Source organism: Schistocerca nitens, chromosome 10, assembly GCF_023898315.1.
Source record: "Schistocerca nitens isolate TAMUIC-IGC-003100 chromosome 10, iqSchNite1.1, whole genome shotgun sequence".
NCBI lineage: Eukaryota > Metazoa > Arthropoda > Insecta > Orthoptera > Acrididae > Schistocerca > Schistocerca nitens.
In genome coordinates, this window is record NC_064623.1 from 72,442,492 (window position 1) to 72,462,778 (window position 20,287).

The 20,287-nt window shown below is 38.4% G+C and overlaps 1 protein-coding gene across 2 annotated transcripts in view; it reads right to left on the reverse strand.

The window, feature by feature from the left end:
* Window positions 1-4,637: 4,637 nt before the first annotated feature.
* The window catches only part of LOC126210073 (hypoxia up-regulated protein 1), a 108,050-nt gene continuing 92,400 nt past the window's right edge, over window positions 4,638-20,287 (reverse strand). For both annotated transcript variants that reach the window (XM_049939196.1, XM_049939195.1), the window contains exon 17: window positions 4,638-4,802. In XM_049939196.1, the coding sequence (XP_049795153.1) occupies window positions 4,771-4,802 (32 nt within the window). In that variant the 3' untranslated portion in view covers window positions 4,638-4,770. The remainder of the gene's footprint in view (window positions 4,803-20,287) is intronic.

Below are 20,287 nucleotides of genomic sequence, written 5' to 3' on the forward strand. Positions count from 1 at the left end.
CACCTTGTTCCACGAGGAGAGTCTTTCAGTTTCCCAAAGAGATAATAGTCACATGGAGCCAGGTCAGGACTGTAAGGCTGGTGTTTCAGTGTTGTCCATCCGAGTTTTGTGATCACTAACACAGTTTTTTTTTACTGACATGTACCTGTGCATTGTCATGCAACAGCAAAACATCCTGCTTTTGCCGATGTGGTCAAACACGACTCAGTCGAGCTTGAAGTTTCTTCAGTGTCGTCACATATGCATCAGAATTTATGGTGGTTCCACTTGGTATGATGTCCACAAGCAAGAGTCCTTCGGAATCTAAAAACACTGTAGCCGTAACTTTTCCAGCAGAAGGTGTGGTTTTGAATTTTTTTTTATTGGGTGAATTTGCATGATGCCACTCCATTGACTGCCTCTTTGTCTCTAGTGAAAAAGATGGAGCCATGTTTCACCACCTGTCACAATTCTTCCAAGAAATTCATCTCCACCATTCTCGTACTGTTCCAAAAGTTTGCTGCATACAGTTTTTCTTGTTTCTTAGTGAGCCACTGTCAACATCCTGGGAACCCACCAGGCACAAGCTTTTTTTAAAGCCAACACTTTCAGTACTCTGCAAACACTTCCTTTTCCTATCCCAACGTAGGGCGACAATTGGTTCACTGTGATGCGTCTGTCAGCAGTCACCAATTCATTAACTCCCTGCACATTGTCTGGAGTGTGTGCAGTACGAGGCCTGCTGCTGCGAGGGCAATTCTCAATATAGCCGTGCCCGCTTTCATCACATAACCTGTTTGCCCACAGACTCACTGTACTGCGATCGACAGCAGCATCTCCATACGCCTTTTTCAACCTCTTGTGAATGTTTCCCACTGTCTCGTTTTCACAGCACAGGAATTCTATGACAGCTCATTGCTTCTGACGAATGTCAAGTGTAGCAGCCATCTTGAAGACATGCTGTGATGGTGCCACTCACAGGAACAGGTTGAACTAAGTTTGAAAACAAGTGGGAAGGGTGTATCTACACACTTTATAACTTTCACACATGCAGAATGAAATCTGTATTTTTACAAAAATAGTGTGCATTTCTTTTGGAGTGACCCTCGTAGTTAACTCAAAATACACGTATGTCTGCCTACATCAGCACGTGTACTGATGAAGGCAATAAACCCAAAATAAGTTTATATACAAAAATTGTATGTCGGACAGCATTTTGTCTACTAATTCTCTGCATAATATCCTACTGTGACAATATATGCTGCAGGTTCCATAATAAAGAAAAATATATTTGTCTCAATTGCCAAGGCTGTACGGGAGGGGAATGTTTGACATGGATAGGATGGCAACTGTCAAAATGCAAATACTGTTGTTTGTTTTTACACGTAATGTGAACAGAAGTGTATAGCTGACCCTCTTTGAGGATTAGGTCACCATCAAGGAAAAAGGCATGGAATAAGACCACTTTTGTGGTCTCAGGTGCATTATTGTTCTGCATCTCTACTACCTGCTGTCCATTTTAACAATTAACCAAATACTTTTCCGCCACTATGGATATGCTGACTAGACATTTTTATTCATTCTTAGAAATGAAGTTTTATCGACAAATAATGCTCTTGTTCCAATCATCTTATCTATTCCACAGTATATTTGTGTCAAGTGGTTTTAATTCAGTCACCGACTCGCCTTTAAGATGGCTTTACAATTAGCAGCCTAAATCTCAGAAGAAGAAATAATTATGTACTGAGTGCACACCTGAAAGATACAGAGTGCATTCCACAAGTAATGCGACCAATTTTTTTCTGACACAACGGTACACAACAGCGTGTTGTAACTGGCTGGGCTAAGTGGAGGGGGCTGTTAGCTTCAAAACACTGTCTCATTTGGCTGCGAGCTGCCAGAGAGTCAGGACGTGCATTTCCGTCAATCCCATTTTGAGTTTATGTAACACGGCACAATGGATGATTCTGTAGAGCAATGGTACACTATCAAACTTTGTGTTCAACTTGGGAAGTGCGCCACCAAAACGTTTCCATTACTTCAGCATGCCCTTTGGGACTGATTGCTTGTCCAAATCACAAGTTTTCCGATGGCACAAGTCGTTCATGGAGGGCCGACAGAAGGTCACCGACGAACCTAGCAGTGGACGGCTATCAACCACATGAGTTGATGAAAATGTGACGCATGTGCGCGATCCTTTGAACTCTGACAGACTGCTGAGCCTCCACTTGATAACACAAACTCTAAACACGTCAAAAACAACCGTTTTCTGCATTGTGACAGAAGATTTGAACATGAGAAATGCGTGTGCCAAACTAATTCCAAAAGTTTTGACTGACTAACACAAGCACATGCGAGTGCCTCGGTGCTGAGAAATGTTGGAAATTTGTGAAAATGATCCTCATTTTTTAAGCCTGGTTATCACTGGTGATGAGTCTTGGATTTTTGAGTACGACCCTGAGACAAAAAGGCAGACTTCCGAGTGCACTTTCCACCACGAATTCATACCTACCAGGACTCCAGTGAACTCAGCTTTCTACTTTGAAGTGTTCAAAAGACTGAAAAGGAGAGTCTCGCGCTGCCAAAGCAACATCAAGGACATGTGGAAAGTTCACCACAACAACACAGAGTCACAGCGCTTTCATTGTCAACGACTTCCTGGCCAGGACCAAAACTCCACTGGTTCCCCAGCCTCCCTACAGTCCTGACCTGGTTCCCACCGACTTTTTTTAGTTTCCTCGGTTAAAAGGAGTCATGAAAGGAAAACATTGGGACACAATTAAAAGCATCCAGACAAATGTTACATCAGCTCTAAAGGACATTCCGGACAACGCATTCCAGGATGCCTTCCAGGCATGGAATCACCGCCTCTAGAAGTGTATCGACGCAAGAGGTCGCTGTTTTGAAAATTGATTATTTGTATGAATATATTCAATAAATGATATTTTATGAATTTGGTCACATTACTTATCGAACGCACCTTGTATTTGCCAGTAGGATTGATTTTCCATCAACTTCTGGCAATAAAACAGAAGTCACTACATAAGAGTTTACGGAAACATATTCTGATTACAGCAGCAAACTTCGGGCTTTTGTTTTTCCCTCAAAAATCACACAGACAACTGGGAAGTTGTTGGATGCAATTTTTGTTGAGCCAAATGAAATAAATTGAAGACAAAATGTTGGGAACTGTTTTGCAGAAAAACACTTATGAATATTTTGATTACACACTACCATTATCGGTCACAAAACACTCCTGCATATAGAATTTTAAATGTCATCGTGTGCCTGACACAGTAAGTCTGTAAGCCTGTAAGACTTGATGGTATGAAACAGGCGTTCATTGGTGCAGCTGAAGGAAGACTCAGTGTGGCTGAGTAATGTTCTTTAAATATTGAAGGAAGTGCAGTTAAATAAATGACACAGGTTTAGTTTGTATTTAATGGATTACATCCCTACAATGACAGCACTCAATGGTCATGTCAGGACAAAGTGAAAATGAGACAACATACGCCTGAGTGGGGAAGTTGTGTAAGCACACTAAGTTCACAGGAGGAATTGCCACTGGTTTGCAAACATACACGTTGTAGGTATGTTAATACTACAACGAATTAAAACATTTTTGTAGAAATAATAGATTGCCACATCCTCAGAATGTTCTACATGGTGGCCATGACAATTTTTCCCCTTCCTTGCACGCCAAACATAGTTCTGCTTTGGACTGCCTCCTTCCAACTGTAAAATCAGAATACCCATCACTAAAAGAAAATATTTCAATGAAAACCAAAACGTAATCATTGAGATCCCACATTTATATTTTCTGAAGGAAAAGTACAACACACACAGGAATTTAAATCAAAAGATGTACAAATAAGGTATTCACGGCAGTACAAATAAGATATTCACGGCAAAGATCTTACAGATATTCGAACAGTTAAACACTTACTCAAATTGAGGGCAATACAAAAAATCTGAATAAATATAACAATTACATCTGTTTTGTCTGCAATTCTCAAAATAAACCACAACGCACAATTTTCAGTTACACATTTTCCTTGCCACATAACTGGTAGGCAAACAATTTTCTTGCTCTTTAATTAGGTGGTATGAATACTTTCGCAAAAACAGGTAAGGAAACACACGAGGTGCAGTGTGCACTGCCAAAATTGGTTATACACATAATTTTTGTTCAACAGATTTTACAAGTGATAACTTGTTTCATGCCAATGACAACTAACAACACACAAGATGAATATTTACAGGATGCTACTTCTCAACAAGACAAACAACATGAAAAATTTATCATAAATGCACAGGCGAGTGAGCCTGTGACACTGGAAAAAAAGACGTCTCTCCCACAGTTACGTGAGATGTGCTCAAGATTGCACAAAACAAAAAAGCTTGCAGACATTCCACACACTTCTAACGTGACAATGTTTAAATATCATTGTATGACTACATGACCCAATTTTAAACAACTGGATGCTGACAAAAATGTCTTTTATAAATAATATAAATAATTGTGACAAATGTTTATACAGAATAAAAATAGGGGTGAGAACAGCAGCAGGGGAGGACTCCAAAGAAAAACAAACACACGGTTTGTGCAACAGATAGATCTCACACACACACTCACTCGCACCTTACAATTAACTCTGTACAGTTTAGGTCCCTTTATTCTCTCCCCACACCGGGGCCACTAAATGCGACAACAAAGTGTTTTAATCTTCCGGAATTAAATCACACCTTCCACAAATCAGTGGAGGTAAGGAACTCTACAGTCTTCAAACGTTACAGTTCTGTGTGGCTTTCCCCGTCCTTTTCTGAAAGACAAAAAAAGTAAAGATGGTAAGATTTTTTTATAATGAAACAGCAAGAGCCATCAGAAAAATATGGTGGCCCAACATTACTAAAGACAGTCAAATATTCTCACAATTACTGCATTGTTATATTTGTATTACTTATGTCATTTTACTGTTTTACAGGAATGGCTGTTTGTATTTACATTTCATAAAAACTAAAAACAGGCTAAACTCAAGAAACTAAGAAATTTAATATCAGATTTTCCCCACAACTACTAAGCTTCATGCAGAGAAAAGAGTGTAAGTAAGTGAAGTGTGTTGAGAAACATCTTTGCATGTTAACAAGTAAGGAATTTATTCTCCCTGTCAAACAACATTTAAATATTTTGCATACTACAATAAAACTAAGTAAACCTTATAAGTGCACACTACTGTTACTAGAGAAATGTCAATAGATTATAATTAATGCAATGAAGCACAGACACACATGAAATAAGTCAATTGCAGAGATCGGTCAAAGTTAATTGCACAAGCAGAAGTATTTCCTCCTGAACAGTTGCCACTTTTGCTATAAGGGAAGGAGCACTGAATGCAGAAGAGATATTGGTGCAAGAGAGATCGACACAACTGACAAAAGTAAGCATTGCAGGAAAACTGGTAGAAAGCTCCACTGGTGTGTCACCAGGTGACATCCAGTGAGTAGCCAATAGTATGTGTGGTCACTAAAAACAACAATATGATGTGATTGCCTGGCAAATGTAATTGTTAAGGAAACGCAAATTATCTCTTGGTACAATAAAACTAACAAGTGTTGTAAAATTATTATTCTGCACACTACGAGGGGCTGAGCAATTTTGGACCTCTTCAATTTTTGTCATACTTTTAGGATTTGAAGGTCACGGCCCAGACGTCAGTTTTCTAAAGCTGTATGATGCATTTCTCAAAAACAATTGGGAGAAAGGGGAGTTAGAAAGGGTTCAATTTAGAAAATTTTATGATCTAAGTGCTCGTAACATGTTAAGTGCACACTCAGTCTTATGGGGCTGACAGTCGACACACTGTTTGGGCAACATCAATCCCCTGGGCCTGATAGTGTACTTTTCACTTTGATGATCAGTGCACAGAAACAGCAGTAACAAATGTTATAATAAAGGAGCTTTTTTAAACATACAGTACACGAATGTAATTAGATTTGCAAGTATTACAAAAGATATTTTAATTAAATTTCTAGCTGCATTGCACCCACATGTTTGTGTGTGTCATTCAAAACAATACCTATGCACTTTATGTACATTTCCTTCCTTTTTGTGCAGCCAGTGTTTGCTTCTTCACATATTGATAATGGAGTTCCTTCATGTGAATGCCGTGTGAGCACAACTGCCAACTGTTTCCAAAATATCGTGAGTGACTCTTTCCATCCTGTCATACCTTGGAATATGTATAACACATTCAAAAAGATTGTATGCTAACTTTCAATACTTTTTTACTCTCTTTCCCAATGGACTGCTGAAAAGTGCTCACCTGATTAATTAGATGAACAACAGTTTTTCCCTAATTATAATCAGTAACACTTATTTGTTTTTGATTAACGCACTCTTCTGGTTGACATTGGGCCACCTTGGAGGGACTGGAATGACGGGAAAAAAATTGTAGGACCTCCATGCCTGCAGCGTGGTTCTCTGCTTGCTGGACCGCCACAGCCACTTTCGTGCAACCATTAGTTGAAGTGTTACTTGCATCAGAAAATTGTGACACAGTATTTGATAGTCGCCATTTCAATTTGATGATAAATATAGAAGAATTCAGTGCATGACACTGGTTGAGATGAGAGAGGAACATTTACCCATGTTAGGCGAAGTAGCCACCTTTATAAATGAGTAAGCTGCATTATTGTATATGGGGAAGCCTCATTCATTGAATTTTTTGATCTATATAATTTGAGCAAGCCCGATCTCAGGTGGATGTACTCTGGCAAGCAGAACTGCTATCACCAAATTGTAATGCGCAAACACAATGAACTACATGCCTCAAAGAGAACACTTAGGACCTACTGAGTCTTTTTGTTTTGTTTTATTTCTGTAATTTTTTTGATAGTGAGATTTTTTGCTTGTGAATGAAAACTAGCGGTACCAAACACGGATTATCTGTCATTTACTGGCATCACTTTGGGTACAGATAACATGGACCACATTAGTGCAATAATTGACCAAGTATGCCTTTCTGCAGTAAATTAAAGTTTCCTGAAAAATAAAAAGCATTCTGTGGATTAAAATGCTAATTTGTGCGTTCGTAGTAGAATGAAGCGTACACAGGCAGTCCTCCCAGTACGCCAAAGTTTTAATTGGCAGGAAAGAAATTAGTGGGTGCTACATTTGCATGGGTTAATGCTTTCATAAATTTTAGTTTTTACATAATTTAAAATGAAACAGGCTAGTACATGACAACCACAATAATCTCTCACCAAACAAAAACAAACATTGAGAAAGCTGAGCAGAAAGTTTTCAATATCAGCAGCAACATAATTAAGTGGTTTGAAGTAAAATCTGTCTCCCTAATGAAATTTCACACAAAAAAGCAGTGCATACTAAGGCAATAGCAACATTTGTAAAATATCTAGAAATAAGTGGACTGGACACCTTTTGGTGGGGCAATGATGACACTAGTAGTTGGAAAGGCAGATGCCACACTGGCTGAATCATATGCACAGGTAATTCGTCAATGAATGAGGATAACTTCCAAAATTCTATTGATTCAACTGAGTACTGCTAATTCACCTCAAGCTCTTAATAGAGAAAACAAGGTCCACTTTGTGCCCCCCTATTATTTAATTTAGTGTACAGCAAAGTGATATTGTCAGCTGACTTGAATCCAATATTGCCGTTTATCTAAATGTTGTTTTATGGGCTTTACTCAACAAATGGCTGGAGCACGCTCAACGTTTGATCAGTGTATATGCATTCTGAAGTGGTTTATCAAATTTTATGATGCCCTTTAAGTGCAGTATCACTGGAGGCTGGTGTCTGAAATAGTATCCCCAACCCACATAACAATCAAACAAATTATTGATTGAGGCAGCTGGAAAGATTTGTGATATTCATGAAGGAAAACCTGGAAGTCAACTAACAGCAATGTGTCCTGCTTCGTTAGCTCTTGTGGTGGTAAAGTTTGTTACTTTTCGAAAAAGTGTATGCTATTCAATTTGCATGTGAAGTAAGGATTACTAAGTGGAAAGTCTACATCCTACAATTACTGCATATGACTAATGCTGATGTTACTGATAATGAATAATTTGTGACCAAGATTATGAAGTCTGATGAGGCATAGCTTAATCCTGTACCTACTATAGGGCTTCAGAGGCCCACCTGTGATATTTACTATTCTTCTCTGTTATTAACTATTTTAATGAAATTTTATGACTTTTGCTAATAAAAATTTACCTATTGCTTTGTGTTCAAGTGTTGGTGCATGTTTCCTCCCATAGGGGCCTTGCAGGCCCTTGCAGTTAGACGCAATTTTTCCATAACCAAATGTATGTCCGCACAGAGTCTTATGTCATTTGCCATTGTTGACTCACGCTGTTATTCTTTCAGTGTTCAGCAGTCCTCCTTGTGATAAGTACGTTTATTTTGGTGCATTATTTCATAACAGTTGCCTGTTCTACAAACTGAAAATCTTCCGGAGAAAAGGAGTATAGGATGAGCAGATAAGCGAATTGTTGGAGCAGTCTTCTGATTCTGAAACCCATCTAGCGAATGTGAACCTTCCAGTGATGATGATAATGAGGTAGATGTCTCTGAAAACTCAGAACTACATAAAGATGATGATTGTGAAAAAAAACCTTATGAAGATGGAAAGAACAATTTAGTCAAAATTCAGTTGAGTTTGACCGGTTTTCTTGTAATGGGAATGAAATAGTGGCTACTACTCCTCAAGCTGAAATTTCTCGTAGGTGGAGAAAAAAGGATGTATTGAAAGACAACCAGGGACCTACAAATTATTCAATTAGTAACTGTGATAATGAAGAATCTTTTATCATGTTGTTCTTTTGTGCACCCCTCATTACAAAATGTTTATGTGGACCAACAAGGAAGGTCAAATCGTTTACAAGGACTGGGTGGATATATATATGCATGAAATGAAAGTGTTTCTTGGTGTTCTTGGAGTTTACATATCAAGAAATGAAGACATCAATCAGCTTTGGAGTGTTGAGAATGGCCAAACACTGTTCAGAGACATTATGTCTCACAACCGCTTCCATGCTATTCTGGGGTGCTGTGCTTTATCAATGCAGCTGCCCAACATGAACAAAGGCCGAGTGATAAATTTGAACACATCAGAGAAGTTTGAGATGTTGAAATTACCCTTAGCAATGCCTACATTCCAGAATGGTGCATGACCATGGATGAACACATTTCAAGATCGCTGTCCGTTTCGACAGTACATCCCAGCAAAACGTGGTGGATTCAGAATAAAGTTGTAGGCAATTCGTGACAGTGCAACAAGCTACTATTGAAAATGAAAGTGTATTGGAGAAAGTAATCAGAGTCGATTGACTTTGAGGTTGAACTTTAAAAGTCTGAACATAATATCACCTGTGATAATTATACATTTCTTGATTTAGCTAATTATTTGTTGTCAAAAGATCTGTCACTAGTCAGTACTATCCAAAAAAACAAAGGTGAACTGCCTGTTGATTTCATAACGCACAATGCACATGAAGTATACTCTACATTATTTTTGATGATAAGCCTCTTATATTCCTAAGAAAACTACAATTGTTACTGGCTTCAGCTCTATTCCTGATCAACCTTAAGTGCCCATCACAAGTAAAGAAGACTGAAGTTATAAGGACATACAATGCCACAAAGGGTGGGTCGGCACCACGAATCAGAAGATGCGATGTTACAGTGTGGAGAGAAACAAGGTGCTGGCCATTTGTGATTTTCTTCAATATGATTGATGTAAGTACAATGAATTTGGATGACCCTGGTTCCCAATAAAAAAATGGGGCATTGGACTTCCAGCGTCAATTTGGGAAAGCAACAAGGAGGGGTAAAGAAGTCAATGAATTTATTAGTAGCACCAGTTCCAGGAAGGGCAGTGAAACCACCAGCTAATAAAAGAAGATGTGCATATTGTGTAGAGAAGAAAGATAGGAAATGTCAAATTACATGTTATAAGTGCACCAAACCTGAGTGCTCTGCACATTCTGCTTTTGTCTGTGGAACCCAAACAAATTTGCAATAAGAATAAAAGTAACTAGAAAAAGTACAAAAATTGTTCTTTAAAATATAAACTTTAAATAAAAAAATTATTTTAAAAGTATTTATATTTCAAAACTTGTTCACGTCATAAGTAGTCAAATTAGTGCTAATTTATGTGAATTTAAACAACACGGGCCTGAGAGGTCCGATGGTAGGGAACACTACACAGATTTTCTGGTAAGCAGAGGACTAAAGTTAACAGAACAGTGAATTGGCTTAAATGCATCTACTGGGCCCAGGAAAATCTGCATGTTCATGCGGATGAGGTGGTAAATGTACCAGAGTTCATCTGTGGTGTGGAATATCATCCAGGTGCTCAGTAAGATCCTTTTTCGTTGATGATGTGTGACTGGAGAAGAGTGTATGGATATATTACACAAATTAATTTAATCTGGAGTACACACACTTCGTGAAGCTGATGTCTTCTACCAATAGGACAGGGCACTACCACATCACCACCTAGCCCTATGAGCTTACGTAGATGACCATCTGCAGGGACACTGGACTTGGCGAGGTCCCCCTCCCCGGCACCAAATTTATCAGCTATGCACTTTTACTTGTAGGGGAACTGTGAAAGATCAAGTATATAGACTTAAGCTGCATATGTCGGAGGACCTTTTACAGGAGATCACAGCAGCATTTGCAGCAAAACACTGGCCGATGTAGCCACAGTGACAACTCAGCGTTCTTCTGTCTGGCTGCCAGCAGTGCACGTGTTAACATCTAACTTAACTGTGTACTAAACATAACACTGTAGTGCATGCATCATCAGTATTCAGAAGCAAAACAAATGCATAACAAATAGCTTTCATTCCTTAAAGTGTCTTGTGATCTCTATATATAACAGGACAACACAATATACAATGAACATTATAAAATGATATCAAGTGAAGATTCATAGAGGTTATTACAAACACAATCCCATCAGAGCTTTAGCTAAATCACACCATATTCATTTTCTCGTCTGTATATACCAGATTTGTAAGGAGATGCTTCTCACTTCTTACATCCGAAGGCCTCTAGATTTTTCTCAGCAGCTGCGCAACTGCAGATGGTGCAGTCAAGTCAGTCTGATTCTCCGGGCACCATCTGACACAGAGTGTCATTTAAGGAAAAGGCATCAGTGGAAGCCAATGAGATCCTGCGTGGGTTTTCTACGTGTCAGCCTGGCATGTGGATGGTGGAAAAGGATTCAGCTGAGTGGTGTTTCTACAAACTCGCCTGTCTCAATTCTCCATTCTCGCTCTACTGCCCATTATCTGACATCTGGTGGTGCTATATTAGACAAGAAATTAGTATTATGGAAAGAACAGATTGCTACTCACCACAGAAGTTGTGTTTAATCTCAGACAGTCACTAAGAAAAAACTTCTATACATTCAGACACACAAAATGCACACACAATTCACACAAGCACAATTCGCATTCATGTGGCCACTGTCTCCAGCCATCGTAGTCAAATTCAGTGGCTGGAGGCAGTGGTCACATATGTGCAAAATATGCTTGTGTGAATGTGTGCATTTTCTATGTTCGAAGATGCTTTGGCCAAAAGCTGATACTTTTAGTATTTTCTTTGTGCCTGTATGTGACTCGACACCATCTGTGTGTGGTGAGTGACAATCTATCCTCCTCAAGAAATTACTGTTATTGCACCCTGGACTTTCCACTGTTAGTTAAGACATTACATTATGAAACTAGTTTTTATTTTAGTGGTGGGAGAAACATTATTGCTCAACCCTGTTTTTCCCTCAGCTTTCAAGTTTTACTCAAAATTCTAAACACTCAATGTTCAGCCACTATTGTTAAATTATTTGCCTTTCCATTGCTCTTCCATAATTTAGCAAGTGGACACTTCTCTTCCGATTATATCATCACAAATACATTTCCCCTCCTCCAGCTCCCATTCTATTTGGAATTCACCTGTATAGTTGCTGATAAATATCATTTCTCGCTGCTGAAGAAGACTGTACCTAAAACATTTATGCAAATCATTCTACAGTACACCGGAAAGTATCTATACGGCACGTCATTTCTGTGCCCAAGTGTTCCTGCCTTCAGTTTGTGCATCATCATAGTTTATGCACATACACATCATTTTACAAGCCACAATTTTTTGTTTACTCTTAATTATGTAGTGCGAAAGGACGATCAGTCTTGCAGAAAATAATCAAGCCATTTGCTTCAGATAAGAGCTACTCCTTTGCTTTCTTCTTTATTAATTCCTGCACACATTACACCCTCACCCCCTGTACTCACTTTTACACGAGTAATGATTTTTCCCCAAACAGCTGCTTTTATATCTATACGGTTTATTTTCTGGGATTTGTTCATAAATAAAAAAACCATCTTCACTGCCACCACCATCACCTTCTCTATCTTCTTCAAGAGTTTCCCTACCAACGGCTAGGGGTGCATACGAAGCGAGCCCGTCCATCTTCTCAAGTCTTCCTACCCACTCTCTGGCTTAGCCTTCTCTTCCTCTCCTAATCAGTCACTTGTCGCTTGGCCTTCCCCCCACTCTCCTAGCCTCTATCTTCATCTTCGTGCACCTTCCTCGGCATCATCATCTCCTCCGTTTCCTTTAAATGCCCTAACCAATTTCATTTTAGTCTTCTTCCTCACTCTTTTCTTGTGCGGGTTCCTCACTTGTCATCTTCCTAACACTTTCATATTTCATCTTTTGGAGTCTTGTTATTGCTATCAGACTTCTCAAAAGCTTCATCTCACTTGCTCGTACCTTACTTTTAACCCTCACTTTTTTGACCCAACTTTCAACAGCACACAATGAAATTTATAATATGGAGCACACGATGGAATTTATATATAATATGTTCTTAATTCTGAAAGAGTCTCTTCTATTCGATTCTTAGCAAACTTCCCATGTAGCTATCAGCACACCTTGCTCATGCTCTCAAATCTTGGTCATTTCTTCACATCTCCTGCATTACACTCCCTAGCTACTCAGAACTTCCCACAGTTTTCAGCTGCGCTCACCACCTGATATTTTTACAGTAGGTCTAGCCTTTTTTCTTAGTTTGACTACCAGTTCACACTTCTTTGCATTGGATTTTAGACCACTTTCACGCATACAACCTATTTCCAAACAATGAAATGGGAATTTGGTTTCCAAAACAAAACATTCACTGCTGCACTTACTCATTCCTGCCTCAACTGCAATTAATTTTCCAGCCTGGCCGAGAGCAACATTTTTCTTTAAATTGCGCAGATCCCTCAATTCCTTCCCTTCCAGCATGCCATTAGAACAATTAACATCAAATTTGTGTACTGCTCTCATTTAACAGTATCTCAGTTTCACCACAATTCACCACTTTATTTTCACCTTATTTCTTAACTGGCATGAAACTATAAAATAGTAGTTCTCATTCAAAGTCCAGCTACGTGGCTGTATTCGTGCTGATACAACTCCAGCACAATTTGTGCACTAACGTAGCATCAGATGACTGGGCTACAACTATTGCAATACGTGGATCTTCCCTCTATCAGCAGCGAGGGGATGGGTTTTGTAATGGAATCCAAACACTTATGCCACTTCTGGAAGTTGCCGATGTCTCAACTGTATGAGCAAATGTTCTACGTTCACAATCACAGAGGCAAGTGATGTATTTTCTTACTGACTATCCAGTTTAGAGCACTACAATGTTCCTAGACCAATACAGCTGTCTACTATCTTTGCCTTTTACTTTGCCATTTGTTTCTATTGGATTCCTCTTTCATCCCATTCCACTACAAATGGTGGTAGTGAGTTCTTTCATCATCTTAATACTTCAAGCACGAATACTGCTCCAGTACTGTTATGGCACACACTCTTCGTGGCAAAAAGTTGGTACCAATGAGATCTGCAGACAACTGCTCATTACCATCACAACATGCCAGATGTGAATATTCTGCGCCCCCCCCCCCCCCCCACACACACACACCACCAACAACAACCACCTTCTTTCCCACAGGAAACCAGGACAACAAAAACAGCTTTGAACTGGCTCATGGAAACAACACACATTTAGAGACTGATTTAGTGAAATTAACATTTGGTAATATAAACTGTAAAGGCATGTTCCAAGAGTGTCTTTATCAAGCATGTTACAAAGGATTACATGAAAACTAGTATGTTAGCTGTAAGCAGGAAGCAGCAGGGAACAATATTACAATGATTTTTTTTTAAAAAAAAGAAAGCTTCCTTCTTTGCAAGTATGGAAGAAAAGCTCAGGAAAAGTTGTGGAAAACCGTGGAAAACCCAGACTATAGTCTGATTAAAATTACTCGATAGATGACACTTCACGCATTGGAGCTGGTTTCCTCCAATCAGTGTGCTAAACGTCCTACACCAACCACTCACCATTGCCAAAAAGCCACGATAATTAGTCAGCTCACTTCCAGTTCCCTGCACGGCATTCTTTCTTGCCACTTCCAAAATTGCTCTGTGTTACCAATTAACAGCATTTGTGAAGTGTCTTGTTGTGTTTGTGTTACCTACTACTGAGCGATAGCCGGCAGCAGATGGTGCAACACTGCAGCGACAAGTGACAGCCATTTTTAATGGACTATAGCCAAGAATACCCAACCAGTAAAAATGAAAATAGCCCAGGTCTGTTGCATTCTATTGTTAATATCCCAATCCACTTACGAGGTTAATTAACCAAAATGGCTGTGAAATTACAAACTTTTAAGGTTTTGTCAGTGACAGTTCAATAGTGGCACCAAAATATTACGACATATGCCAACGAACGACCATTCCTAAAAATCATTTACAAATCAAATACTTCTAATTTCCTTCTTTTCTTACATATCCTGATCTTGTACCATATGTAGGGTAGACGCACTTCCGATATTAACGGACCCATCCACTACTGAGTAAGGGAAGTGTCTATACTGTTTATCGGCGTACCATTACAGACTGGCATAAATACAAGCCTGTCAGATTGACTAAAATTGATGAAGAACTCACAAGCAATAACATCAAAAACCTTCTACAAAAAATTTAAAGAAGTATTACAGAATTACCACAGACCGAAGAATGTAAAAGGAATTAAATTGGAAGACAATTTTATGCTAAGGGAAGAGGAAATGGTGGAATATAAGAGGGGATGCATTACTGTGATAATTTGACAGGGCACCAAGTATTTCCTGAACACCACATTCACTCAGAATTACTGAGAATTTTGAGCAAGTATGCCATGACAGAAATACTCCACCTGCAGCCAAAATGTGAGACAGCCGAAATACCCTCAGACATCAAGAAGAATGTAATATAATGGATGGTAAAGTTATCAGGTGCTGACAGGTGTGAATAATACCGAACCGTATGTTTAATATGTCACAGTTGGAAAAGAGTAATGCGAATAATTTAAAAAATAACAGAAAGGCTCGCAGAAGCCAAACTGACTGAAAATTAGTTTAGGTTTGAGGAAATCTAGGAACGTGCATTACAAGATATCTTAAGAAAGGCAAATCCACACCTCTATATCATCTGTAGATTTAAAGAAAGCATTCACATTTAGTTCATAACTTAAAGAGCAATTCAAAGCTCATTTAGCACTTAGAAACAGCTGTAACTATTTTAATGCATAGTGATACATCACTATGAATTACAGAGAATGGAGAAGAAAATAAAATATTTTTTCTCACACTTTACAGGTATACTATACGACTACCCTCAGTCACATGGACAACACATCTGAGCACCATACATTCTAAAGCATAGATGGAATCACTGATGAGAGTGCACTAGAAATCACATTTTTGAGTTGTGGAACAATTTTTGACAAAGACAAACATCTTGCTGGAAGATGTAATCCGTGGAATCTGTATCAAGCTGTGGCATCAGCCTTTACTTGGGCATGTCCAAGTAAATGTAGAAGCATTTAGCTCACTGAAGGGACAATGGACTCTACACTTTTTGCAACGAGACACTGCAGTCAAGTCAATTACATGCCTTTGTGTACTCCATATTCAAATATAGTGCTAGTTAAGCTCTTCACTTATGGGGAAGACTGCATCATCACAAAAATGAGGCATGCAGTAAACGCTTCTACCTCCGACTTCCAGCAGTGCCATAGCAAATTTGCATGTATGAAGTGGTGTTCTTGTTTCAATTCCTGTAAAATTTCAATTACTTTCAGTTCTATCAGGAGAACTTGCCAAATTATTGTTTGTGGTTCCCTGCTAGTTTCACATGTGGATATCCATGGACTGACAATTGCTAAATTCTAACATCCAGGATGCCTTCTACATGGAATCTACCATTTTCATTTATGACCTGGCACTTTTCAATTATGCATCACCAACTACCGATTCACTGCATTTGTGCAACGATCAATATTTCGAACTCTTACATTCTCTGTATTTATCATTGATGTATCACTATGCATTAAATAGTTACAGACATTTGTAATCACTATTTTGAACTGCCCCGTACTCTGACTTGCAAGCACAACAAAACTTTCCAATCCAGAATGATGTAACAGAACTGGAAGGAGGAGAGCTACATTCAATTTTTCCTTCACTCTGGCAACACTTCACACACCTGGAGAGGGCGAATTACTGTTACATTGTTCTTCTGGGATTAAAGAAGTGTAACATTAACCACTAATAAGCAATCTGTTCAGATGCCCAACATTTTCATTTTCTAAGATTTGACATTTCATAGTTTGAACTGATTCAATAATACAGGGAAAACAAATTAAAAAAATACATATAGACCCATAAATAACTCAAATTGAATTATTTTTATGCCAAACATTTCCCCTATATATATCTCTCTCTCCATTTTTTAAAAACCTTTTCTACAATAGTTTTCATGCCACATTCCTTAATTCCATTTTTTAGAATTCATGTGTAACATTTACATTAAACTTTTACAAAAAAGAGAGATCCAATGTGAAGTTCTACAATCCCAGCAGTAGTATTTACAGATGAAAACAACAATATACCATTGCAATGTTAGTGACAGATATAGGACATGCTAGTAATTCCCTCAAGAAATGAGACGTAAGGAAACGGCAGACATACATTTTGGGTTTTTGTGTGTGAGTGTGTGTGCGCGCGTGTAATCTCACGCAGCGATGATTGCAAACAAGGCATGGATAGCACACACAACAACAGCCGAGGCAAACCAGGAAGGCTGCTCCTGAGAGAGGTCTGTAAAGATTTTCCATTTTCAGCCACGAAGATCCACAACCATAAGCCACTTCACTTATTCTCAATAAAAGGATACTGAAGGTTAAGAAAGTACAGTGCTACCATAAACAAGATAAATATTCAATAAATGCATGTCTGAATTCCTCAACAACTTTCTTTTTAAGAAAAATTCTACTTTGTGTCATTACTGCTTCAGGAATCTGAACACTTAAACTTGAAATGTGGGAGATCATATGAAATAACTATATTATAAACTTTTAGAGGACATAAACATAGAAATATAACTTGATATACATTGACTATATTTTTAAATGTAAAGTTATTTATAACTGCTGGCTCCCCATACATGACCGTAATTATTGACTTGAAATAGAATTTGCCTTTCAAATATGTATATGTAAACAAATGTTGACTTCTTTTTAAGCACAACAAAAACAAGTAAACTTGGGGGGAAATGGGGAGTAGAACAGGAAACTCATTGTTTCAACAATAATTTTGTGAGTAAAGTCCCAGTGAAGTGGCTTCATTCCTGCAAGGCCACACCATTTAGTACTGGGTATCCCTCGTTTCTTTTCTTGGCAAGAGAAAATTATTCTATGAGCAGCGAAAATTTGAAAGAATTTTAATTTATTTACATTTCTGAACAGATTAATGGACCCAATTGCCCTAATAACAAATGCTATGTAGTTTTAATGCATCAACTGAACTTACTGTATCTCCACCAAATTCATTCCAGATTTTCTGTGTAGCATTTTCACCGCACTTACTAGTACGGTTTATTATATTTCAGACTCCAGTATATGTCACAGCAGAAGAAAGTGTGTGAGTGTGTGTGTGTGTGTGTGTGTGTGTGTGTGTGTGTGTGTGTGTGTGTGTGTGTAGCATGCACTAGACATGCTATTTTACTTGCAGGCAATAAACTGTGAATGCACCAAATACATGAAAAACTCTTCCTATAATTCAGAGTCAATTATGTAGAATTGTCAAAGTAAACAAAGCTTTAGCCATTTAAATTTTGTTTCCTTTTGGAGTAAAATGGTGAAAGCATTAGCAAACATTAAGATCAGTTCACTGGTGTAGACAAAAAAGTTTACTCACCAAAAAATGACAGGAGGAAACACACAAAAGATGTGGAAACTTGTGAGCTTTTTGGAGCTTGTCTCTCCTCCTCATCCTGGCAGAAAGGTTGAAGGTAAAGGAAGAGGAATTAAAGGCAAGGACTGGGGAGATTCAGAACATGGGAAGAGTTACAGAAAAGTCACCCAGAATGCCAGGTCTAAGGCTTACCAATGGGATGAAAAGGAGATACTATTCCCCCATGGTCCAGGGTTCTGGGTAATTTTCCGTAACTTTTCATATTTCCTGAATCTCATTCTTCCTTTCCTTTAACCCATCTGCCAAGAGGAAGAGTCAACGGTTCTGAAAGCCCACCTTTCCATATATTTTGTGCGTTTTCTCCTGCTGCCATTTTGTAAGTATTTTTTATGCATACATATTATATTTTTGAACATTGTGCTCTAATATTCAATTATTAAGGTAAATAAACAGGGTAACAGACCAATTACCTACTTTGATTTCAAATGGAAAAAGAGGATAATTAATCTTAAACTGTTGCTGAGTGACAGGAGAAGGGTGGTAAGTGTGAATAAATCCTTTTATTATTAATTTTTAAAAAAATTGTTGCATGTTTACTGCAAAGAATGTATGAGTTGCCGCCCAGCAACTGTATAGATATTTGAAACAGTTTTATTTATTCTTTAGTTTCAGTTGCACATTTCTAATTACAAGACATCTTCATTCGAAAACAAAGTAAAACTATTTTACAATAAGTAGAAAAAAATTTACACGAATGTGGAACTTACCTAAGTAGTTTCATCAGCAAACCATCTTGTTTGTTTAGAAACTCTAGTCAAGAGAACTGTGTTTTGCAACTGTTATCAGTGTTTTAAATAGGTATAAGGGAGAGGGGAGGGGAGGGGAGTGGGGAAAGGGGAGGGGAAAAATGGAGTTAGGGTGATCGCGAAGAGGAAAAGGAAGCAGAAAGGGGGTAGGGATGTCATGAGTTTAATAAGAGGGATGTTGCTAAAATTATTAAAAATATAATTAAATAAAAATTCTTGTTAAAATGTTAGTAGTATAGCACAATGGGTGCGTAAACTGAATGGCACAAAATAGTAAAATTATAAAATGGAGCAAGGGAGATTGAGTGCGAAGAAAGAAATGTTGAAAGTACAGGACAATGGATGCATAAAAAGTAAAAGATTTAAGTATCTTAAAATTACTAGCAAGACCCCTCTTGTTGAGCTAACATCCCTACCCTCCCCTTAGTGCTTGCTTGCTTTTCCCTCTCCCTGTCACCCTAGCCCCATTTTGCCCCCCTTGAATCATCTGTGACTCACCATGTGACTTCTGGCTCTCAGGTTATCAGCAAGTTATGTTCTGCCCCAATTACGAATGTAGCTGAATTGAAGGCATACACAGCACAACACGTACTGAACGTGACCCCTGAAACACTCCGATTGTTACGGAACATGCAGTTTCTTCATTTCAATTTATGGCAAAAAATTATGAACAGGTTACTGAACATGTCTTTTGCCAGTCTCACAACAATTAGGAACAGAGTTCACTTTTTTATGCAGTTTTCATAAACAAAAAACCAATTTCTCTTTGCTTTTTATACTGTTTTTGGCCCTAGGGCAATTAAAATCTGATTTTTCGCATCGTGTGGTACGACCTTATCGTTATGGATGCGATTATCTAACAATACCACAACAGTCAACTGCCGAACTTGAGCAGTCTTGCACATTCAACCGATTGGAGGGTGTAATGTACAACTAAAACCATAGCCACTGTATTGTGACTGTTTCTCATTTGTAGCCAACCCAATTTGTCTTAAGATGCTTACAGTGCAATTCACATTGAATTTTCTTTGTTCCATTATTGTGAAAAGTAAAAGTTGCTACTCATCATACAGCAGAGATGCAGAGTCACAGATACGCACAACAAAGAGACTGTCATAAATATAGCTTTCAGCCAGTAAGCCCCTGCAGTCGTGCATGCAAGTGCATGTCATCCAATTTTGACG